The sequence below is a fragment of the Selaginella moellendorffii genome, unplaced genomic scaffold, assembly GCF_000143415.4.
Source record: "Selaginella moellendorffii unplaced genomic scaffold, v1.0 SELMOscaffold_44, whole genome shotgun sequence".
NCBI classification, from domain to species: domain Eukaryota; kingdom Viridiplantae; phylum Streptophyta; class Lycopodiopsida; order Selaginellales; family Selaginellaceae; genus Selaginella; species Selaginella moellendorffii.
In genome coordinates this window covers 98129-119270 of record NW_003314305.1, presented here as the reverse complement: position 1 = coordinate 119270, position 21142 = coordinate 98129, and the positions used below count along the sequence as shown (strand labels likewise).

Sequence of the window (21142 nt, the reverse complement as noted above, 5' to 3'; positions counted from 1 at the left end):
AGCTAGCCCGATTTTGAAGGCAGAAGATTCCGCACAGCAGCTCCGGATTTGCGATACCACCTGATATACGACTGGACCACTCCCTGGTGGAAAACAGACAACACTAGAATCTCCAAGCCACCTTGGACAAAGGCTGCTTCCCGAAAGCGATGGAGGAGTGTGGGAGGAGACTCTCCAGTCTCGCCAGCGCTGAGATTATGTGAGAGCAGAAGTAGCCAAGAATCTTGGGATGTCGGGAGCACCGCAATCCACCTCTTGCGCTCCCACAATTCATCGGCTGCCGCGTCAGAAGCGAGCAAGCGCCGGATAAGCGGCAATGCAACGGAGGAGGGACGAAAATATTTTCGGATTCGAATAGTATCCTGGATGTGGCCGGCGTGAGCCTGGAGCTCAAGAAGCTTGGCCCATTCTTCACCAGGAGATCAGCTCTAGAGCAGCCAAAATCGTAGCCATGGCCAATTGCCACTACTCCAATCTGCAATGCCACTCCGAAGAGAGGCTTGTTTTGTTTGATCTTGGAGGCTCTTGTCATCCGGACATCCAGATGGAGGACCATACAGCAGCGCTTGATCTTTGCTGTTGATGCTATCACCGCCACCAACGACAGCGATTTGTACCACTCCAAGGTTCCATGGATCGATTGATACCTTAGAATCCTGCTAGTCAAGTAGTCAAAGGTTTTTTACTCAAGTGGTCAAAGGTCTCTGACCGAAAGTAAAAAAGACGTTGACTTAAATTCGAGCTTAAGTGCTCAAATTTTAGGGCGACACTTGTCCACGCTGCTCTGGCGCTACACAGCCTCGTTCCTCGTCTTGCTCGTCTTCCTCTCGTCAGGGCGCGCGCGATCCAATCCATCCCCGCCGCGGCCATGGCAGGAAATCTGGATCACGCCCTCGCGGCAATGCGGGCCATTGCTCCGCCCTTGGATCCCAAAAAACACAAGGGACAAGCAGGTAAAGAAAGATCTCTCTCTCTTTTCTTCTTCCTGGTTTTACTTCTGGATCTCTTCCAGGGAAGATTGCAGTGATTGGAGGCTGCCGGGAGTACACTGGAGCGCCGTATTTCTCTGCTATCTCGGCGCTAAAGATGGTTAGCCGGCATTTTTTTTTTCTTGTTCTTCCTGGCTTTGTTTTTTTGATGGAAGTTCTTGGACAGGGCGCAGATCTCTCTCATGTTTTTTGCACGAATGGTGCAGCAACCGTGATCAAAAGCTACAGTCCAGAGCTGATTGTCCATCCAATCTTCGTGGAATCGCATGAACTTGCGGATGAATCCCAGGAAAGTCAGCAAGCCACCAAGAACAAAACTCTCCGCGAAATCGATCGATGGATAAGCGGTTTTAGCTGCCTCGTGATCGGACCCGGACTTGGCCGAGACCCTCTCCTTTTGGTATCATCCACCACTTTTGTGTCCAAGGCTAACTTCGTTCATGCCAGGACTGTGTCTCGGAAATTATTCGTAAGGCTCGAGCCAAGGAGATTCCCATGGTGCTGGACGGGGTACGACTTGTCATTGTTTGGAAGTTCATCGCGAATAGCTTTGCTAGATTTTCAGGATGGACTTTTTCTCGTGACAAGCGAGCCAGAGTTGATCTCCGGCTACGCTCTAGCGACGCTGACACCAAATATTAACGAGCACAAACGGCTTGCTCAGAAGATAAAAGGCGCTGAGCACGAAGTTCAAACGGACAAAATTCCGGACGAGCTCAAGTCCTTGGCCAGCCAGTATGGTTTGACCTTCTGTTTTTCATCTTCGATGTTTCCTCCGCTTCTTTTCAGACTGGGAGGAGTAACAATATTGCAGAAAGGTTTCACGGATTACATGAGCGATGGCACCTCAGGTTCTTGCTTGCATTTCTAGCTGTTCCGGCCGAAGGAATAATCGTGCTCTGGATTTCGTTTGCAGTGCTAGCGTGTGACTTTTACGGATCGCCTAGGCGTTGTGGCGGTCAAGGAGACATTCTTTCGGGCACTGTCGCAGTCTTTACGTCCTGGGCGAGACAATGCAAAGGGTCGTCGGACATGGAAAAGTAAGCACAGCCTTTGGCGAAGCGTCAACCTCTGATGAGTCTATTTTTTTTCTTTGTCTGATCAGGCTGTCACGGAATCCCTGCATGTTAGGAGCCTTGGCGGGGTCTGTCCTGGTAAGAAGAGCCGCACAGGACGCTTTCACTCGTCACAGGCGCAGTACTGTCACTGGCAACATCATAGAGTGTCTCCAAGCAAGGTAAGTTACAGCCTTTTCCTTCGTGGTTTCGACAGTATGGCTATCTGAAGTGCAGCATGGACGAGCTGTGCCCCCTGTGACGGTTCTTCCAAGTTGTGAGCAAGCAGCAAACGGAAGAAACATCGAGTTAAGCGTGAGATTTCTCATTCAAAGAATTATCGAAATGGCTTTCTAGATCTTTGCAGCCGATGATCCTAGCCTCACGAGTATCTCCTTGTACAGCTTTCTAGTCCGCAGCACCAGAATGGAAGTCATGAAACAGGCGAGAGCCATGAGCAAGAAGGTGACCCGATAGCACCGTGCTCCGGCGTCACCACCTTCAGCTTGACGGACAGAGCAAACATTCCTACGCCTTTAGCAACCGTGGGAACGTTTTGCAGGTGGCTGGGTGTGGCATACCTCTCCAGCAGCTTGTCGGACAGTGCACCGGCAGCGACGCCACCCAAGAAGTCGCAAAGGCCGAGGATGGCAACGAACACGCCCGTTTCCGAAGCCGAGTAGCCGGCGGTGATGGAAAAGCCCGCAGATCCCACGCAAACGTCCCACAGGCGAGAGTGCAAGAAGCGGTGCGTGAGGCACAGCCAGGTGACGAGATAGCCGGCCAAGTTGAGCGCTGCGCTGAAAGCCAGGAGGAATGGAGCGCCACCCAAGTTGTAGAGGAGGCCGGAGAAGCTATTGATGGACTCTTGGTCGTAGCCCAGCGACGCTCTCATGTGCTGCGAGAAGAGGCTGAATGTGTTCAAGGATCCGCACGAGACAATCACGATGTAGAAGCTCGCCATGGTTGACATCCATCTCGTCGTCACTGCCATCTTTCCTGTGCTTACCTCGTTAAACGAGAGAGATAACAACAAAATACCTTGCTTGATCAAAGACCCATGAAGCTTGGAAGAGTTGGGAAGAGCTCTGTCCGTGAGGAGTCGGATACGCGATCCTGCTATCACCACTGCTCCATGTATCGATCCAGTTGCATTGCGGGATCCAGCTCCATCTGTGACGAGAAGGTGTTGTTGTAGTCACTCCGCTGCCAGCCACCACTGTGAGTCGCCACTGCCGTGGAGGTGTCCGATGGTGGTGCTCGAGAGCTCTCCAGCTGCGGAGTGTAGACGCCGGGATAGTCCTGGCACAGCTGCTTTGCGGCAGCCAAGTCGCCAGTCTTCCACAGGCTCTTGATGACGAGCTGGAGCGTATTGAAGCTGGGATGGAAGTGGAGGCGCTTCATCTCGTCCAGGAACTCGAGAGCGTGCTCCACTTGGTTGTACCTGGTGAGCACGTCGATCAGGCCGCAGTACGTGAACTGGTTGGCAGTGATCCCGCGACCCCTCATCTCCTCGTACAGGTCGAAGCACAGCTCGATGTATCCTCCTCGCCCCAGCCTGACGATCAAAGTGTTGTAAGTGACAACCGAAGGACTGCAGCCGTTTCGCTTCATGTCGAGGAATTCCTCCCAAGCCTCTGCAAACTTCGCAGTCTTGCCGAAGAGGTCGATCGCAATGTTGTAAGTTATCCCATTCGGTTTGGTTCCCGGGAACGACTTCATCTCCCGGAAGAATGTGAGAGCCAGCGTCGTTTTCCCAGCTTTGCTCAGCCGGCTGAGGAGAGAGTTGCACGAAACCGAGCTCGGGTAGATGTTCTTGCCGATGAGCTCCATGTAAAACGCGTGAGCTCCCTCGAGATTGTTCACCATGGCAAAAGTATCCAGCAGCATTCCATACGACTTCACTGTCGGTTGGCAACCGTTTTCCGCGATCTTCCGGAACAAGTTCACGGCTTCGTCCAGCTCTCCGGCCTTTGCGTGGAGTCCGAACAAGAGATTGAAAATCTCCTCGCCCGGCAAGCATCCTCGTTCTAGCATCTCCAAAAAGAGCCTGGTAGCACCGGTGACGTTGTGGCACTTGATGTAGCCGTCGATGAGGATGGTGTAAGTGAATAGGTCGATGGTGGACTTGTCCTTCATCTTGGAGAAGACCTTCATGGCCTCGTCCATGTTTGCGACGTTGCACAAGCTGCTAATCACCGCGTTGTACACGTAAGAATCTGGAGCGTGTCCAGCAGTCATGAGGCCCTTGTACAGCACCGGCACCACCAAGTAGCACTCGGATCGTAGCATCCTGTCAATCACATACTTGTACTCGTTGAAACCCGGAGGTGACGAGGACCTCTCCATCTGTGAAAACACCTCCAGCGCGTCCTCAACGTAGCCCCCTTTGAACAGGCTGACGAGGAGTATCTTGGAAGTCTCGACAGTCCTGGGAATGTCGTCGTTCTCCATCTCTTTGGCAAGCCGGGCCATGTCAAGATACTTGCCGGCTTCTTGGAGGAGCTTGAGCATCATGTTGTAGGTCGCGCTTACGTGCTGGAAGAAAGGCTGGAGCCCGGCCCAGCGGAAAAACGCGAGGGCGATTCCAGCTTCGCTTGGAGTGCACGACTTGAGCACCTCAAAGACGTGGAAAGGCCGAAGCTGACCACCAAAGCTGCGAACAACGTCCTCGGCTTCCCAGGTAGCCACGTTCCCTTGCTTGAACAGGCTTCTCATCTCGAAAACCAGGCACTCGTCGGAGGGCGCCGGCTGCCAGTCCTCGTCCATGTTGCCAGAGATCTCGAAGAGTCGGCAGTCGGGTCTGTGGAACGTTTGCAGCGACGAGTCGGCATCGTCGGACAGCGTCTTTCTTATCTGGAAACGATCACGAACAACGAGCTCGCTGTCTTCGTCTTCCGATTCCTCGTCCTTCTTCTTTGGAGGAGTGGACGAGTTTGCTGCCGGCACCAGCTGCGATTCGCTAGAATCGAAGCCAGCGTAGGCCTTGGAGCTGCTGGGATACTTGTCGAGCTTACTACCCGTGAATGGATAGTTACTCTCTTCGTCGTCATCCTTGGCACTCCAAGAAGAGTACCTGGATTCGCGATCGTGGCTACGATGCTCGTAGCGCTCCCCCGCGAACTGAGGCGGCTTCCACACCTTCCTCGAGTCCTGCGGCACCGTGTAGGAGAAATTCCCGGGATCCACAAACCCCTTCTTCCTGTAGTTGCGATCGCTGTAATCCTTCCTCAGGTAGCCTCGGTCGGCGAAATGCCGCCTAGCGCCCGCGCTGGAGCTGGAGATTCTCACCGCCGCATCGATCCAGCGCCCGCCCGCCAGGAAGAACGCGCGCATCTCAGCATAGCTCTAGCCCTAGGCCCTCGTTAAACCCTTCCCCCCTTACTAAAGCCAAAACCCTCGCTAAACCCTAACCAAACCCTAACTAGGGCACTTCTTTACCCTTGGGATTTTTACGCTGTTACTTCCCATGATAGAGTAAATCCATGGTCAGATTTTAGTGGGCGATTCTCTCCTCTTCCTCCAGGCGATGGATGCTTCGTCATTTCTTATGGCTCCCTCGCACGCCCGGCTTCTCTTTCTCCTTGGCGGACGACTCCACCCCGGCGTGCTGGTTGGCAATCTTCTCCTCCTCGAATGGGAGCTTGGCGTGGCGGGCGTCGTGGTGGATCTTCATGCTCTTGACATCCGGCGCGGTGGCCTTGCAGATTGGGCACACGAACTTGGCATGGCCGCCCTTGTCCGCCCCCAATCGGTCCTCGAGCCCCGCCTTTCCGCCTCCTCTGTTGGTGGTGGCCGCGTCCACCTTGGCCGCGATCTCCTTGGCCGTGTGCTTCTTGGGCTTGGCCTTGCCAGTCATCCTCGGCTCGATTCCACCTGTGGATTGCCAATCGATCCAATCAAAAGCTTCGCAATCCTCTATCGATCACAGGCCAGGGACACAAGGGATTGATTGATAGGACCCAGACAGGCAGGGAGATAGCTCTAGGCATTCCAGGATCAATCAATCAGACCAAGGCGCCGGTGGAGAGGAGGAGAAGCGAGTCCTATGGCGCCATACCTGGTGATCGCCAACGCCGCACATACGCGCCCACAGCTCTAGGGCTAGGGCACTGGCGAGCAAACCATAATCAATCACTCCCATTTCAATCCAACGGCCAGGAACAAAGCATGTTTAGTTAAAACGCTTTGTATTAAATTGTTCCTTCCATTGGTGGGCGACTCGATTAAAGCACCTCAAGCAATGCGCTCGCTGTAACATGGTGGAATCGCCATTCTCCACTCTTTGTCTAGCACAGCACCTGGTATACTACTACTTACAAATGTGTTCTTCCTTCTTCTTTGTTCTTCTTCTTCTTCCATCGAGTGTTATATACAAATTCCTCCTCGCAGGAACCAGCCAGTCACGCCACCGTGCTCTCGTGAAACACCATCTCCTGGACAAGCAAAGAGAAGTTTCATCACTCCTCCATAGCCCATGGATTCGATCGAGAGAGACCCGAAAGAAGAAGAGCTATCCATACATACCTTGTCACAGACTGGGCAGTGCTTGCTTCTCTCCATCCATTCCAGGATGCAAGCGAGGTGATAGTGGTGGCCACACTCGGTGTTGATCTTGGGATTCTCGGGTGTATATACTGCAAGGAAACAGAAAAAGATCGAATGAAGATCGCAAGAGCTGGAAAGAAACAAGCAATACCATCGAGACAAGTCGGGCACGCGTCTTCGTCGTCAATGAGCGACAGCATCGACTCCGACTTGGTCAGAAGCTTGGACGAGTGCTGCTGCTGGAGCTGCTGCTTGTCGATCGAGTCCGAGTCTTCGGCGTGCTCCGCCGCCGCCGCCGAGTCGGAGCTCTGCCGGGGGAGCAGCGCCAGCGCCTCGCCGCCGCCGCCGCCACCGCTCTCGCTACTGTAGTGGCTCATCCCAATCTTGTCCCTCCTGGAAACCAAGCCATCGCGCGGCAGCCTCACGTATCTGGCATCCACGTCGTAAGGCAGCGGCCGCGGAGGAGCTCTGAAAGTGTCGAGCGAGTCGGAGGAGCGCGGCGTGGACACCACCAACCCGGACGCCGATGGAGGCGACTGATGAGTCGATGGCAAGCCCGGCCCAATCCTCTCGAACATCGACGCGTACTACAAGAAAGAAAAGGAAGGAAGAATTTTTCGATCCAAAGGAAGAGCTTTAGAGGAGAGATTTTCTTGTTTCACTCACCCAGAAGAGGAGCCATCTCATGCAGCCTTGGAGACAAGCACAGCGCTGGTAGAGCGTGCCATTGGGGTAGGAGACGAGCTCCTCCACATTCTCTGGAACCGGGCAGCAGCACAAGCTCCCCATGGGAAGATCCACAGCCCTAAAAACCTGGAATGGATCGATCGCTCGCCCTTTTTATTTCCGGAATTCCATCCTCCTGCCCTAGCGCCCCTTCCCCTTGCCTTTCCTTGTACTTCTAGCTGTGGATTTATTAATGCCTTCGCTATAAGCGCGGTATCTAAGAGAGATTTACGCTAGCCTCGCGAGCTCCAAGCTTTTGTGTGAATCAAAGGTTGCGTTTGATCTCGCGAGTATGTTACAGTGAAAGATGCTACACTCCACCGCTACTCAGCCAACCATGAACGCGAAGTCGAGGTTCTTGTCTCCCATTCCAAAGTACAAGGAGCCATACGCCTTGGTAGACGCGTTGTAGTAGAAGGAGTATCCAGGCCACCAAAGGCTTCGCAGGATCACATCTCCGGTGATGGGAGTCATTTGGACGCTCCATGATCCTGGAGGAGAGAGAACACCGGCTTGAGCTTGCGAGAGATCAAAGACGTGAGAGCTTCGTTTACCTGTGATGTCTTTGGAGAGAAGAGTGTCTTCGTAGCGCTGATAGAGATGACCATAGGAATCGAGCTTCTCTGGGAACTTAACTCCTGCGAGAGAGAAACGGGGCTGTCGAAAACGAGAAAAGGATTTGAGGATGATCGTGTTACCTGAGAACAGTGTGTTTGGAACGAGCTGTTTCCTGGCGTTTAGGACCAGCGCATTCACTGGCATCACTCCGCACTCCTCGTCGACTGCTCTTATCAAGGCGGAGAGCCTGTCCAGCTGAGAGATCCACAGAACATCACTCGAGAAAAGAACGACTTTGGAAGACCTTACCTCGCCAAATTCCACAGTCTTCATGTTGGGATCCTTCTTTTTCTTTTTCTTCTTTGCGCCCTCTTCGCCTTCCTCGCCTTCTTCCTCTTCTTCCTGTCCCTCCGGATTGTCCGTGGTCACCTCGGCCTCTGCCGGCTTCTCAACTTCCTCCACCTTTGGTGCGTCTGGATTCTCACCCTCTATAGGAGCAGCCGCTTCTGCGAAAACACGAACGCTTCCTTGAGAAAAAGAAGCAGGAAAAGAAAGAAACGTTCCTTCAGACCTTATGTTCTTGTTGAGGAAGCGAAAGCGAAAGCGAGGGCCGAGTTTTTACTTGGAGGAGCTGGTGGCGTCGGAGGTGGCGGAGGGACACGAACAAGAGCCTTGTACCTTTGGCTGGGATCGCCTTTAAATCCTCCCTGGATAGTCTTGCAAATGTCGTAAGCATCATCCGTGAGAGGCTGAAGATCCAGCCACTTTGCTCCATCCAAGCTACAAAACCAAAGAATGGAGAGAGAAATCCAACAATCCGATCGAGAAATCGAAACAAACCTGTAGTAGCACTTCACATCGACATTGATACGATCGTCCGAGGTCTGGATCCCATTGCAGCCCTGCGCTACCAGATAATCCTTGCCTGTGAGCGTGTAAACTCTCCCCCAAAAGCCCAGCGTGCTCAACCCCGCCTCCTCCTTCTTGATCACCAGCGACGTATCCATCGCCGCCCGCTGCTCCGTGGGAACCACGAATCCAGACGTCCCCAGCGCGTCCAGCGCTAGGGTGTGATTGTTGAAGAACGCCATTCCTTCTTCTTCTAGAGCCCTAATAACTAAATCACTGGAGTGAATATTCCACCCTGAAATTTTAGGGCTCCTGGGCAGCAGCGATGCGTGCTCTCCTCCGCGCGTGCTCGTATGGGCGGCATTTGGGATCGTCGCAGGCTCTGGCATTCCAGGCGCGATTTCTTGCGGATCGGGGCCTGAATAGGAAGGATTACACGGATCCGGGGTACCAGGCGTCGGGCTACATCAATCCTAGCTGGTACAGTAGCACGCATGAGGGGCGATTCAAGAATCCCTACCCTAGGGCGCCGCTCTACTGCGGGAACACTATCGACGAAGAGGAGCTGGCCAAGAAGATGAAGAAGAAGAAGCGCATTGGCGATGCGCGCAAGCAGTATGAGGAATCCAAGGCCAAATCGGGTGAGCCAGAGGCGCGGGTCTATAGATTTAATCGCGCAGAGAGCGATCGACGTAGCAGTGATAGTGGCGAACCATGGGAGGTGGAGGACGATGATTTGCTTGGGCAGCCGCGAAACAGGGAGTTACCTCCCAAAGTCTCTGTTTTGAGCGAGGATACTCCAGAGCTAGAAATTCTCCAGGAGGAGGAGAAGAAGAAGAAGAAGAAGAAGCCACCGAAAAAAAAGAGGCTTTTCAAGGGGAGGATCGAGACGGACTATGCGGATTTCAACTATAGTAACAGTGGTTTGGATGAATACACCAACAAGATCAAGGAAAAGGAGGACAACAAGATCAAGGAACTGGAAGAATTCCTGGCGATGAAGAAAGCTCGAGAGGTAAGTCATATCTTTTGCTTGCAAAGGTTTTTTATTTCTACTTCTTTTCTGTGTAGAAGAAAACCGAAGGTGATGGAGATCATACCATCTGACCACCAGAATACGCTTGGCCGATTCTCCAGTTAGCAGGGACAACGTCGTATGCCGTCACAGTTTTTCCAGTCGTGAAGGAGGTGACCATGAAAGAAAGGCTTTGGCCATGGAGCGATTTGAAAACCTGGAATCCAACTCCCCAGTTGCGTGACATTGGTAACCAGCCAGTTTTGGATCCTTTAACAGCCATTCTTTTGATGTCGCCAGGCCCTCCAACGTTGCTCACGAAGACAATGAGCCACCAGCGATTGCCTTTGAGCTCGAACTTGATTCCACCTTTCCTTCGACAAGGCACCCTGCCAGACAAGATTAGTCTTCGAGCTTGGGACAGTCGATTCACTCCACAGGGCCGCCTACCTTCTGTAGCGAACAGGAACTATTCCAGCTCTCCAGTAGGCAATCTTCGAGAAGGCAGGCTTGGACATGTCAAAGTGGATTCGCGGGGGATTACACCAGCCACCATTGTTGGATGGTTTATACCAGTTTGGCGGACAGAGATTGGTGGCAGTGACGATGGTGGAGCCGGGATAGCAATGCTTGGACTGTGTACAAGATATCTCGTAGCAGCCTCCACAACCATAGCCGCTGTTGAAGAGGACGGTGCTCAGTGCAGTGGTATCAGTGCCATATCCTTGCGAATACAAGTTCCCGTATCCACAAGCTCCTCCTGGAAGAAAAGACGTGAAGTTTAGCCAAGTTCAAATGGAAGCTAGAACAGGATCATGGTGCTAAAGGCTCGAAGGAACAAACAAAGCAGGGACGAGGAGGAGGAGTTCTATCTGGTGACTTGCCCATGGTTTCGAGAGCGTCGTATTCTCCGTAAAAGGTCGCGTGAGCATATCTCCAGAGGCCTCCTTTGTATCTGGATGGAGTGGAGTAAGAAGAACTATAAACTGCTGCTACTGCGAGTGCTTGGATCGCCAGAAGAATGCTTACAACCAGTGCTAAGATCATCGCAAAATTCCGGTCTGGGGATGAAACGGCGGTGATCCTCTCTTTGGTTTTGTGAAACTTGGGAGCGATGTGCCATGAACGAGGCAGACAACGCACGTAGTTTTTCTAGAGCAGTACTTGGTCGTACTGCCACGTCGTGTCCTCCATGGCGCCATATCGACGTCGTGTCCATGTCGGACTATTTGCTAGTGCTGGGATTCGAACCGCCGCCGCGTGCTGCTACACTGCCACGTCCTTGCCACGTTGGACAGATCCGTGCACGTCATAGTCTCTTTGGGAAGATCAAGCTTGAGAGAAGCGAGCGATCGATCAGTTCGTCAATCCCGAGAGGAAAAGATGGATTTCGTCCCCAATGTTCCTCGCCTGGTAGGTCCAGCAGGTGATTCCGGGGGATTCTTCGCAGATCTGTTTGGATCGGCTCCATCGGGCTCTCTGGTGCCCTCGTCTCGCCACGACGCCGTCGCCCACACCGCCGCAGAGCTCAAGCTGTCCTCCTCGTCCTCCTCCCCCACGGGAGGGCACCAATCCAAGAAATGCTCCATGGTGCCGCACAACAGGCCCGCCATCAGCATCCTCCCCGGCGAATCGATCAAGCTGGATCACAATGGCCTGCTGCTGCCGTCGCCAGGATCGCCATCGCACTCGTCGCCTCTCCTTGCCGCGGCTGCCTCGCCCTCGCCCTCGCCCGCCAAGAAGGCTTCCAGGCCTCTGGCCACCGCTGCCGTCGATGCCGATGCTACCAACAAAATCGACGGCGCTGCTCAGCCCCTTGCCTGAGAGGTAAGAAAATCTTCCTCTGCTCTCTCTGGTAATTTCTCCAAAGTTTGTGGTCTCTCGCAGTTTAACTACCTGGATCTGTCGACACTACCTACATACATACGTAAACACTACAAGTACCTTGTACATAGTTTTCTCCTCCAATGCTTGTCTTGTTTGCTCTATAAGCACTTGTAACTTTCTTGTCTTCTTTCCATTGCTATAAAAGCTTCGAGCACTGATAGATTCGTTGGAGCCTTCTTGTGTTCTTTCCATCGCTACAAACGCTCCCAGCATTGATAGATTCGTTCAAGAGATCTAGTGGAGCTGCCAAAAGAACTTGTGAGGATCCAAAAGAGAAGGAATCGAATGCCACACACTCACCTTATCGCGTCCCAGCTTCTTCTTCTTCCTCGCCATCTCCTTTCTAGTGTGCTCGTCCAGGCCGCTTCCCTCGTACTCAAACCCGGTATAGTCCTTGAAAGCTCGGCTCATGAGCATCTTCCTCTTGTTGTCGATCTTTCGCTTGCGCCCGGAGAGATCAAACGGCCCGGGGAGCTTCCCCACAAGCTTTGGAGATCGAGCGAGCTTTCGCTCCTCTCCTCCCTCTTTGGATGCAGCATTGCTGGCGGTGGTACTAACACTCGCCCTCCTCAGCCTGGCGAAGAAGGAGAATTGTTCTCTACTTTGGAGGTGCGCAGCGATAGCACTTTGGAAAGGGCCTGGTTCCCTCCAACACCTTGACGAAAGTGTGGACGTTGCCCCACAAGCCCAGCCCACATTGCATGACCAGCATCCACAGGATAGTGCCCAGGCAAACGCTCAAATCCACCGCCCAGCCCAGCCTCGACAGGGATTTGGAGCCTCGCCGCGGCTGTGGCAACCAAAAGACTGCAATGTAAGCCGCGCACGGGATGATGAAGAAGTTCCAGGACACAAGGATGGCGTCCAAGAGCTTGTTGATTGCACTGAAGAAAGGGAAGGCGAGAGCAGTGATCCACAGCGCCAGGAACACTGGTATCCGGGACAACGTTCGCTTCACGTAGCTTGGTGAGTCGTGGATGCGCACTATCTTCTCCCACGTCGCGTAGAGTGCGAGGGAGTACATGCCAAAGTTAATAACCTGATGAATTGGGTTTCTCTCAATCGATCAGAGAAGATGTAGAACTTAGAGCTCATATGGATCCATGGTATACTAACCACATGAAGGAGGATGAGGACGTTGGCACTGTCGTGAAACTTTGATCTTGGGAGTAGCAACATCGCGTTTGGGGTGGCGAGAAGCTTGTCTCCAAATTTGCGTTCCATGCTGATGCTTGGAAGCATGACCACCACCAAAATGCAAGCCATGCCGTAGAGATTTGCTGCTTGGTACTCGTCAGGCTTCCACATTGCATCCATGATCTCCCTTGCAGTGAAAACACATTATCAAGGATGAAACTTTACTAGTGTGACATGATCTTACACAGGGATGGGAACGTTAGCATCCCGACCAAACCGGTAAAATATTCCTGGGAGCTTCGTGGTGACGAATGACGGACGTTTCCGGCCTGTGGGAATGTTTTAGTAATGATTGAAAAGTATAGTCTTGCCTTTCTGTCAATCAGCGTTGCTATTGTCATGTAAGCAGAGTCAAAGATAATAGTGACCACTCCCAGGAACGACCAAACTCTTTAGTTGTGAGCGCTCGGGAAAAAAATTGGCAGTGAGAAGATTGCCCCAAACACAAACGTCCAGCTTCTCTTGTCCAAGTTGTCATTCACGGTGTATGCCACACTGCCCGCAATTCACAAAGGAAGTCTGAGATATGACCGAGAGTGACGAAAGGAATGTCAAAAACAACTCTCTACATGCTATAAGTTGAGCCGACGAAACATAGAAGAGTGTGACAATGTTGAACACGAGGGAAACAATCTTCCATTTAGATCCCAGAAGCCCTCCAATAACTTCGTGAAGCTGCGGTGCTCTTAAGCGGTCGATTCTAAAACTCTTTGATTGTACCTGAGTCGTGTGCCAGGGTTGATTCGCTGTTGTCTCTGGATTCACCATCCGCTTGTGTCTCAAGTAGAGAACATTTATCGCGGATTGAGCCCACAATCCCATCGCCGATAGAAGCAGCTGGAAAACAATGGCCGAAGGCAGCCCCAATTGAGCAGTGGATTGTGGAAAAGTGAGGAGCCGCGAAGCCAGCTACACATGTTTGTATGATACTAGTGAGGCACATCTTTCTCGAGAAATCAGTGAGAAATCTTTGCAGCAACAATGTTGAGCCAGGCATCGAATGTGGAGCCACAAGAGACGAAGAGCGGCTTGATCCCATGAATTTGTTGCGGACATGGGAGAATGGAAAGTTATCTTCTTCACTGTTCCATCCAAACGCATCTAGGACGAAAGGCTGACGTGGTTGTTACGGTGCCAAGCCGTACGATGTACGGACAGACACCAGTGCCAGCTAGGACGCCAGGAGGCGCGTCGTTTTTGGTTGTATATTGACCAAAATCTCATAAATACACAACAGTGGTCCATCTGTCAAGAAAATTAAGTGGGGTTGGACACGTTTTCAGCGAGACCAGGGTCTTGTGACATCGTGGGCGGTCAAAACGCATGAAGCGATGATGCTTCCAATGAGTAGGGCCTCTCGAGTCTCGATGATGACTTCAATGGAGCTCCAGATAAATTCATGGAGGAGAGCTTTCGCAAGCTGCAAACCTATTGTAGAATCTTCTCGTATGATGACTTTTGACTTAGGGCCTGCGTCTGAGTGGGATATGGAGCACCGAGCTCTTGAGGTGGGGCAGAGCCTCGATCAAAATGATCAAGCACAAAACAAGCTACAAAGGAGCTCATTCCTACATGCAACATTCAACAGTGTCAGTGCCATACTTGGTGAGTGATAAATCGATATTCTTATTTGAAATGCTTCAAGCAAGCTGCCTTGATTCTTTTTGCAGGGATTTCTTTCCTCACCACACCCTACGCTCTCGAGCAAGGTGGCTGGCTGGGTTTGAGCATCCTGTTCGCGTTTTCAGTGATATGTTGCTATACTGCCTATGTTCTTGGTCGCTGCCTCACCCCAAATGGATCGTACAACACAATTGCCGAGGCTGCCTTCGGTTCCAGAGCTCGCCTCCCCTTCACCTTGCTGGTTCAATTCGAGATGATAGCAGTGTTGGTGGGCTACACGATTTCCATGGGTGACAATCTTGCCAGGCTATTCCCTCATGCCACCCTTCGGATCTCAGCTCTTGAGCTTGGCCCTTCCAAGGTGCTGCTTTTCATAGCGTTCCTCGTTGTTCTTCCAACAGTCTGGCTAAGAAACTTGGCATGGATATCATATCTATCTCTATTCGGTATTGTTACGTACATGATCATCACGGTTACAATGATTTATGCCGGAGCTGGATTGGGCATCGGGTTTCACCACTCCGTTCCACACTTGAGACCGGAAAACTTGCTCAACATCGCGGGAATCTATGCCTACTGTTTTGCGGCTCACTGTGCTCTTCCTAGTGTTTATACGTCGCTCAAGAATCCCTCCAACTATGCAAAGGTACCATTTTTATCGACTGACATGCAGATGTAAAACTAAACTTCGTACTGGACTTCTAGGTGTTGGTTCTCAGTTTTATGATCTCCACGATGGTATACATTGGATTCGCGTTTCTAGGAGGAACCATGTTTGGGGACTATACACTTCCGCAAGTATCTCTAAATATTCCCACACACTTGGTTGCTGCCAAGCTTGTGCTATGGATGGTTGTTCTCCTTCCATTCAGCAAGTATTCGTTATGCCTTGCTCCCATAGCTCTCGATATTGAGAGCAAATTCCCGTGGCCCAATACTTCGAGATCTTTTGTGGCATCCACCCTGCTTCTCAGGACCGGTCTCCTGATCTTCGTTTTTTTGTTGGCTATGGTTTTTCCATACTTCGAAACCATGGTGGCATTTATAGGCTCTGCCTCAGGCATGCTCGTAGCGGTGACCCTTCCTTCGTTATTTTACTTGAGAATATACAGAAACGTGATGCCAAAGTGGGAGGCCGGAGTCAACTATGCCATCTTGGCTGTGGGAACTGCGGTGGGCATGGCTGGAACCATCGCGTCCATCATCAATTTTGTGCACCGCATAAGATCATGATCATCATCCAAGTAACTCTTCATTTGAAGAATCTTCAAATAGAAAGATGACAGAGTTATATAGCTTATGATGGCATTCAAAGTGACTTGTAAGGACTGGTAGTGAAATTGCACAAAGCATCCCACATACCAAGCCTTTCCTGTGCGATGGTCTCGATTCGTTTATGGTCCCCGTCTGCCAAGCTGAAATCGAAGCTGTTAATGTTTTCCAGAAGTCTCTGGGAGTTGTAGGTCTTGACAGCGGGAGCTACATCGATTTCCGTGAGCCATCGTATGATCACCTGTACGCATGGATGAATGAAACTTAACGGGAATCAAGAAAACCATGTACCTGAGCAGGAGATTTGTGGTGCTTTAGAGCGATTTCCTGGATAACAGGATGCTCTATAACGGATTTGCTTCCCCAAGGCTTGCCAAGACCACCTAGAGGTGACCAAGCAATCACTTGGACACAATTTCTCTTGCACAAGTCTCTCATGTAATTCAACCTTGAAGAGTGACAACACAACTTGGTAGAAGTTTTCTTGAAGATCATGGTGTTACCTGATCCACTGCAGGAGTGATCTTTGCATGTTGAAGCAAGTCGTGCAGCTTTTTCGTGCTAAAGTTACTCACACCGATTGCCTTGGCCAGCCCCTTTCGAAAGCATTCTTCCATGGCTTCCCACGTAGCCGGGATGTCCACAGGTAAGAAATCTTGCTTTGCTCTCTCTGGGAAATTCTCCAAAGTTTGTGGTCTCTCGCAGTTTAACGACCTGGATCTGTCGACACTACCTACATACATACGTACACACTACAAGTACCTTGTACATAGTTTTCTCCTCCAATGTTTGTCTTGTTTGCGCTATAAGCTCTTCTAACTTTCCTGTGTTGCTACAAAAGCTTCGAGCACTGATAGATTCGTTGGAGCCTTCTAGTGTTCTTTCCATCGCTACAAACGCTTCGAGCATTGATAGATTCGTTAAAGAGATCTATATCACTTGTGGAGCTGTCAAAAGTACTTGTGAGGATCCGAAAGAGAAGGAATCGAATGCCGCACACTCACCTTGTCCCGTCCCAGCTTCTTTTTCTTCCTCGCCATCTCCTTTCTAGTGTGCTCGTCCAGGCCGCTTCCCTCGTACTCAAACCCGGTATAGTCCTTGAAAGCTCGGCTCATGAGCATCTTCCTCTTGTTATCGATCTTTCGCTAGATCAAACGCCTCGGGGAGCCTCCCCGCAAGCTTTGGAGATCGAGCGAGCTTTCGCTCCTCTGCTCCCTCTTTGGATGCAGCATTGCTGGCGGTGGTACTAACACTCGCCCTCCTCAGCCTATTCTCGCTGATGCAGCCCTCCTCCTGCCTTACCTCCACCTCCTCGCAGCATTCTCTCATCATCAGCCCTAAAAGGATATAGGAATCGACAGCCCTAAATTCTAGGAATATGCCCAAGAAGATGTTCTCTACTTTGGAGGTGCGCAGCGATAGCACTTTGGAAAGGGCCTGGTTCCCTCCAACACCTTGACGAAAGTGTGGACGTCGCCCCACAAGCCCAGCCCACATTGCATGACCAGCATCCACAGGATAATGCCCAGGCAAACGCTCAAATCCACCGCCCAGCCCAGCCTCGACAGGGATTTGGAGTCTCGCCGCGGCCGCGGCAACCAAAAGACTGCAATGTAAGCCGCGCACGGGATGATGAAGAAGTTCCAGGACACAAGGATGGCGTCCAAGAGCTTGTTGATTGCACCGAAGAAAGGGAAGGCGAGAGCGGTGATCCACAGCGCCAGGAACACTGGTATCCGGGACAACGTTCGCTTCACGTAGCTTGGTGAGTCGTGGATGCGCACTATCTTCTCCCACGTCGCGTAAAGTGCGAGGGAGTACATGCCAAAGTTGATAACCTGATGAATTGGGTTTCTCTCAATCGATCAGAGAAGATGTAGAACTTAGAGCTCATATGGATCCATGATATACTAACCACATGAAGGAGGATGAGGACGTTGGCACTGTCGTGAAACTTTGATCTTGGGAGTAGCAACATCGCGTTTGGGGTGGCGAGAAGCTTGTCTCCATATTTGCGTTCCATGCTGATGCTTGGAAGCATGACCACCACCAAAATGCAAGCCATCCCGTAAAGATTTGCTGCCTGGTACTCGTCAGGCTTCCACATTGCATCCATGATCTCCCTTGCAGAGAAAACACATTATCAAGGATGAAACTTTACTAGTGTGACATGATCTTACACAGGGATGGGAACGTTTCCGAGGATCAGCATCCCGACCAAACCGGTAAAATATTCCTGGGAGCTTCGTGGTGACGAATGCCTGACGTTTCCGGCCTGTGGGAATGATTTTAGTAATGATTGAAAAGTATAGTCTTGCCTTTCTGTCAAACAGCGTTGCTATTGTCATGTAAGCAGAGTCAAAGATAATAGTGACCACTCCCAGGAACGACCAAACTCTGTAGTTGTGAGCGCTCGGGAAAAGAATTGGCAGTGAGAAGATTGCCCCAAACACAAACGTCCAGGTTCTCTTGTCCATGTTGTCATTCACGGTGTATGCCACACTGCCCCAATTGACAAGGAAGTCTGAGATATGATCGAGAGTGACAAAAGGAATGTCAGAAAGAACTCTCACTTGCTACATGCTATAAGTTGAGCCGACGAAACATAGAAGAGTGTGACAATGTTGAACACGAGGGAAACAATCTTCCATTTAGATCCCAGAAGCCCTCCAATAACTTCGTGAAGCTGCGGTGCTCTTAAGCGGTCGATTCTAAAACTCTTTGATTGTACCTGAGTCGTGTGCCAGGGTTGATTCGCTGTTGTCTCTGGATTCACCATCCGCTTGTGTCTCAAGTAGAGAACATTTATCGCGGATTGAGCCCACAATCCCATCGCCGATAGAAGCAGCTGGAAAACAATGGCCGAAGGCAGCCCCAATTGGGCAGTGGACTGTGGAAAAGTGAGGAGCCGCGAAGCCAGCTACACATGTTTGTATGATACTAGTCAGGCACATCTTTCTCAAGAAATCAGTGAGAAACCTTCGCAGCAACAATGTTGAGCCAGGCATCGAATGTGGAGCCTCCGTGCCACAAGAGACGAAGAGCGGCTTGATCCCATGAATTTGTTGCGGACATGGGAGAATGGAAAATTATCTTCTTCACTCACCTTCTTCACTCTCCGCGTTCCATCCAAACACATCTAGAACGAAAGGCTGACGTGGTCCCGCCCCATCTGTCAAGAAAATTAAGTGGGGTTGGACACGTTTTGAGACCACCTTTAAAGGTAGAAACACTTGGGAGACGGTCTCGTGACTTCGTAGGTGGTCAAAACGCATGGAGCGATGATGCTTCTGATGAGTAGGACGATCATGACTTCAATGGAGCTCCTGACCAATTCATGGAGGAGAGCTTTCGCAATTTTTCATGTGGGATGGAGCTTTGTGAAGGGACAAAGCCTTGATTGAAACGATCAATTTGCAAATCTATTGTCAGAAATAGACACCATCCTTTATTTAGGTGGGCCCCATTTGTTTATTTGGACTTCACCTCATTGCTTACATAAGCATGCCACCTCATTATTACAAATTAAAGATTGTTCTAGTATATTATTTTTTAATTATTTAAGTATTTAAAAAATTAAATTATAATTTTTATTTTTGGAATAAGACCAACCGTAATACAAAAAAGTAAATGAATTTACCTTACTATTAGTTCTCTCAATAAGATCAGAAAAAGAAAGAATACTATCTGATGATGATTTACATATTCTAATCTAGCCATAATACTAAAGAGAATGAATAAAATAAGAAATAAAATATAAGAAGGAACACAAATATAAAGCACAATGAGGAAAAGCCCAAACCAAGCATAGGTTATATACTTAATTATAAAATTATAGTTGTTAAAATTATAATTGTTGTTAGATTTTGTTGAAAGTGCAAAGCTTTGATTCGATTCCCTTTGGCAATGGCAAAAGGTGTGGATGGATAATAATACAAGTGAGGTGAGGCAGTCAGATTTGTTCACATGGACATCACATGATCAAAGATAGGTTCATTTACCTTACCACAAATAACCTCAACAACCAAAGGCACCACTATTTACATTTACGAATTAAAGTTTAACGTTACTAATTTATAATTAATCATTAAACATTTATGCTGGATTATGCATTTCTTCCATGACTTTCTGACCTTTTGAGTTTAAGCAAGAATCAAGGCATAAAGTCATGGCACAATCCTTTTTTGAAGATTCACGAGATCACCTTGATTCTCACGAATCTTCAAAAAAGGCTTGTACCATGACTTTTGATTTTGGATTTTTTTCCAAGGGCCTTCGTCTGAGCGCGATGTCGAGATAGATATGGAGCACCAAGCTCTTGAGGGGCAGAGCCTTGATCAAAATGATCAATCACAAAACAAGCTACAAAGAAGCTCATTCCTACATGCAACATTCAATAGTGTCAGTGCCATACTTGGTGAGTGATAACTCGTGATTGACGATATTCTTCTTGATTTGAAAAGCTTCAAGCAAGCTGCCTTGATTCTTTGCAGGGATTTCTTTCCTCACCACACCCTACGCTCTCGAGCAAGGTGGCTGGCTGGGTTTGAGCATCCTGTTCGCGTTTTCAGTGATATGCTGCTATACTGCCTATGTTCTTGGTCGCTGCCTCATCCCAAATGGAACATACAACACAATTGCCGAGGCTGCCTTCGGTTCCAGAGCTCGCCTCCCCTTCACCTTGCTGGTTCAATTCGAGATGATAGCAGTGTTGGTGAGCTACACGATTTCCATGGGTGACAATCTTGCCAGGCTATTCCCTCATGCCACTCTTCGGATCTCAGCTCTTGAGATTGGCCCTTCCAAGGTGCTGCTTTTGATAGCGTTCCTCGTTGTTCTTCCAACAGTCTGGCTGAGAAACTTGGCATGGATATCATATCTATCTCTATTCGGTATTGTTACGTACATGATCATCACGGTTACAATGATTTATGTTGGAGCTGGATTGGGTGTCGGGTTTCACCACTCGGTTCCACACTTGAGACCGGAAAACTTGCTCAACATCGCGGGAATCTATGCCTACTGTTTTGCGGCTCACTGTGCTCTTCCTAGTGTTTATACGTCGCTCAAGGATCCCTCCAACTATTCAAAGGTACCATTTTTATCGACTGACATGCAGATGTAAAACTAAACTTCGTACTGGACTTCTAGGTGTTGGTTCTCAGTTTTATGATCTCCACGATGATATACATTGGATTCGCGTTTCTAGGAGGAACCATGTTTGGGGACTATACACTTCCGCAAGTATCTCTAAATATTCCCACACACATGGTTGCTGCCAAGCTTGTGCTATGGCTGGTTGTTCTCCTTCCATTCAGCAAGTATTCGCTATGCCTTGCTCCCATAGCTCTCGATATTGAGAGCAAATTCCCGTGGCCCAATACTTCGAGGTCCTTTGTGGCATCCAGCCTGCTTCTCAGGAC

General features: G+C 50.2%; 11 protein-coding genes across 15 annotated transcripts; 4 read left to right on the top strand and 7 right to left on the bottom strand.

Annotated features, from left to right (window-relative positions):
• Window positions 1-768: 768 nt before the first annotated feature.
• On the top strand, window positions 769-2413 carry LOC9647469 (ATP-dependent (S)-NAD(P)H-hydrate dehydratase). Of its 2 annotated transcripts, none has more exons than XM_024685382.1 (9): window positions 769-953; window positions 1013-1089; window positions 1156-1389; window positions 1437-1499; window positions 1555-1724; window positions 1779-1840; window positions 1906-2029; window positions 2095-2226; window positions 2282-2413. In XM_024685382.1, the coding sequence occupies exons 1-9, from the start codon at window positions 869-871 to the stop codon at window positions 2304-2306; spliced, it is 972 nt and encodes a 323-aa protein (XP_024541150.1). In that variant the 5' UTR covers window positions 769-868; the 3' UTR covers window positions 2307-2413. The 2 variants fall into 2 exon arrangements, with proteins under 2 accessions (XP_024541150.1, XP_002980353.2); XM_002980307.2 differs by having other exon boundaries at window positions 2277-2402.
• On the bottom strand, window positions 2349-5412 carry LOC9647468 (pentatricopeptide repeat-containing protein At3g22470, mitochondrial). Its single transcript, XM_002980139.2, has 2 exons — window positions 3086-5412; window positions 2349-3031 (listed from the first exon to the last, which is right to left on the bottom strand). Exon 1 carries the CDS (start codon window positions 5378-5380, stop codon window positions 3167-3169), a length of 2214 nt encoding a protein of 737 aa, XP_002980185.2. The 5' UTR covers window positions 5381-5412; the 3' UTR covers window positions 2349-3031; window positions 3086-3166.
• Window positions 5413-5480: 68 nt separating this feature from the next.
• LOC9647467 lies at window positions 5481-6165 on the bottom strand. Its single transcript, XM_002980138.2, has 2 exons — window positions 6105-6165; window positions 5481-5920 (listed from the first exon to the last, which is right to left on the bottom strand). The coding sequence occupies exon 2, from the start codon at window positions 5901-5903 to the stop codon at window positions 5586-5588; it is 318 nt and encodes a 105-aa protein (XP_002980184.1). The 5' UTR covers window positions 5904-5920; window positions 6105-6165; the 3' UTR covers window positions 5481-5585.
• Window positions 6166-6217: 52 nt separating this feature from the next.
• LOC9647390 (E3 ubiquitin-protein ligase At3g02290) lies at window positions 6218-8829 on the bottom strand. The gene is made up of 9 exons (XM_024685386.1): window positions 8717-8829; window positions 8448-8656; window positions 8186-8382; window positions 8017-8131; window positions 7873-7956; window positions 7259-7809; window positions 6744-7179; window positions 6572-6681; window positions 6218-6480 (listed from the first exon to the last, which is right to left on the bottom strand). The coding sequence occupies exons 6-9, from the start codon at window positions 7379-7381 to the stop codon at window positions 6448-6450; spliced, it is 702 nt and encodes a 233-aa protein (XP_024541154.1). The 5' UTR covers window positions 7382-7809; window positions 7873-7956; window positions 8017-8131; window positions 8186-8382; window positions 8448-8656; window positions 8717-8829; the 3' UTR covers window positions 6218-6447.
• Window positions 7646-8967, bottom strand: LOC112340443. Its single transcript, XM_024685225.1, has 2 exons — window positions 8499-8967; window positions 7646-8382 (listed from the first exon to the last, which is right to left on the bottom strand). Exons 1-2 carry the CDS (start codon window positions 8965-8967, stop codon window positions 7646-7648), a joined length of 1206 nt encoding a protein of 401 aa, XP_024540993.1.
• On the top strand, window positions 8967-10305 carry LOC112349991. 2 transcript variants are annotated; one of them, XM_024685385.1, is made up of 3 exons: window positions 8967-9740; window positions 9800-9975; window positions 10041-10305. In XM_024685385.1, the coding sequence occupies exons 1-2, from the start codon at window positions 9051-9053 to the stop codon at window positions 9830-9832; spliced, it is 723 nt and encodes a 240-aa protein (XP_024541153.1). In that variant the 5' UTR covers window positions 8967-9050; the 3' UTR covers window positions 9833-9975; window positions 10041-10305. The 2 variants fall into 2 exon arrangements, with proteins under 2 accessions (XP_024541153.1, XP_024541152.1); XM_024685384.1 differs by having other exon boundaries at window positions 9797-9975.
• A 141-nt stretch (window positions 10306-10446) lies between these two features.
• LOC112349992 lies at window positions 10447-11801 on the top strand. 2 transcript variants are annotated; one of them, XM_024685387.1, is made up of 2 exons: window positions 10447-11567; window positions 11628-11801. In XM_024685387.1, exon 1 carries the CDS (start codon window positions 11124-11126, stop codon window positions 11562-11564), a length of 441 nt encoding a protein of 146 aa, XP_024541155.1. In that variant the 5' UTR covers window positions 10447-11123; the 3' UTR covers window positions 11565-11567; window positions 11628-11801. The 2 variants fall into 2 exon arrangements, with proteins under 2 accessions (XP_024541155.1, XP_024541156.1); XM_024685388.1 differs by having other exon boundaries at window positions 11611-11801.
• Window positions 11802-12209: 408 nt separating this feature from the next.
• Window positions 12210-13025, bottom strand: LOC112349993 (auxin transporter-like protein 3). Its single transcript, XM_024685390.1, has 2 exons — window positions 13009-13025; window positions 12210-12951 (listed from the first exon to the last, which is right to left on the bottom strand). Exon 2 carries the CDS (start codon window positions 12649-12651, stop codon window positions 12226-12228), a length of 426 nt encoding a protein of 141 aa, XP_024541158.1. The 5' UTR covers window positions 12652-12951; window positions 13009-13025; the 3' UTR covers window positions 12210-12225.
• A 1281-nt stretch (window positions 13026-14306) lies between these two features.
• LOC112349990 (amino acid transporter AVT1E-like) lies at window positions 14307-15715 on the top strand. The gene is made up of 3 exons (XM_024685380.1): window positions 14307-14429; window positions 14495-15093; window positions 15153-15715. The coding sequence occupies exons 1-3, from the start codon at window positions 14312-14314 to the stop codon at window positions 15678-15680; spliced, it is 1245 nt and encodes a 414-aa protein (XP_024541148.1). The 5' UTR covers window positions 14307-14311; the 3' UTR covers window positions 15681-15715.
• A 20-nt stretch (window positions 15716-15735) lies between these two features.
• LOC112349994 (methylecgonone reductase-like) lies at window positions 15736-16338 on the bottom strand. Its single transcript, XM_024685391.1, has 3 exons — window positions 16223-16338; window positions 16011-16167; window positions 15736-15960 (listed from the first exon to the last, which is right to left on the bottom strand). Exons 1-3 carry the CDS (start codon window positions 16249-16251, stop codon window positions 15757-15759), a joined length of 390 nt encoding a protein of 129 aa, XP_024541159.1. The 5' UTR covers window positions 16252-16338; the 3' UTR covers window positions 15736-15756.
• Window positions 16339-16492: 154 nt separating this feature from the next.
• On the bottom strand, window positions 16493-18884 carry LOC9647844 (auxin transporter-like protein 3). 2 transcript variants are annotated; one of them, XM_024685379.1, is made up of 8 exons: window positions 18699-18884; window positions 18451-18639; window positions 18293-18405; window positions 18038-18221; window positions 17900-17994; window positions 17635-17842; window positions 16724-17557; window positions 16493-16666 (listed from the first exon to the last, which is right to left on the bottom strand). In XM_024685379.1, exons 1-7 carry the CDS (start codon window positions 18792-18794, stop codon window positions 17117-17119), a joined length of 1326 nt encoding a protein of 441 aa, XP_024541147.1. In that variant the 5' UTR covers window positions 18795-18884; the 3' UTR covers window positions 16493-16666; window positions 16724-17116. The 2 variants fall into 2 exon arrangements, with proteins under 2 accessions (XP_024541147.1, XP_024541146.1); XM_024685378.1 differs by having other exon boundaries at window positions 18293-18639.
• Between the last annotated feature and the right edge of the window lie 2258 nt (window positions 18885-21142).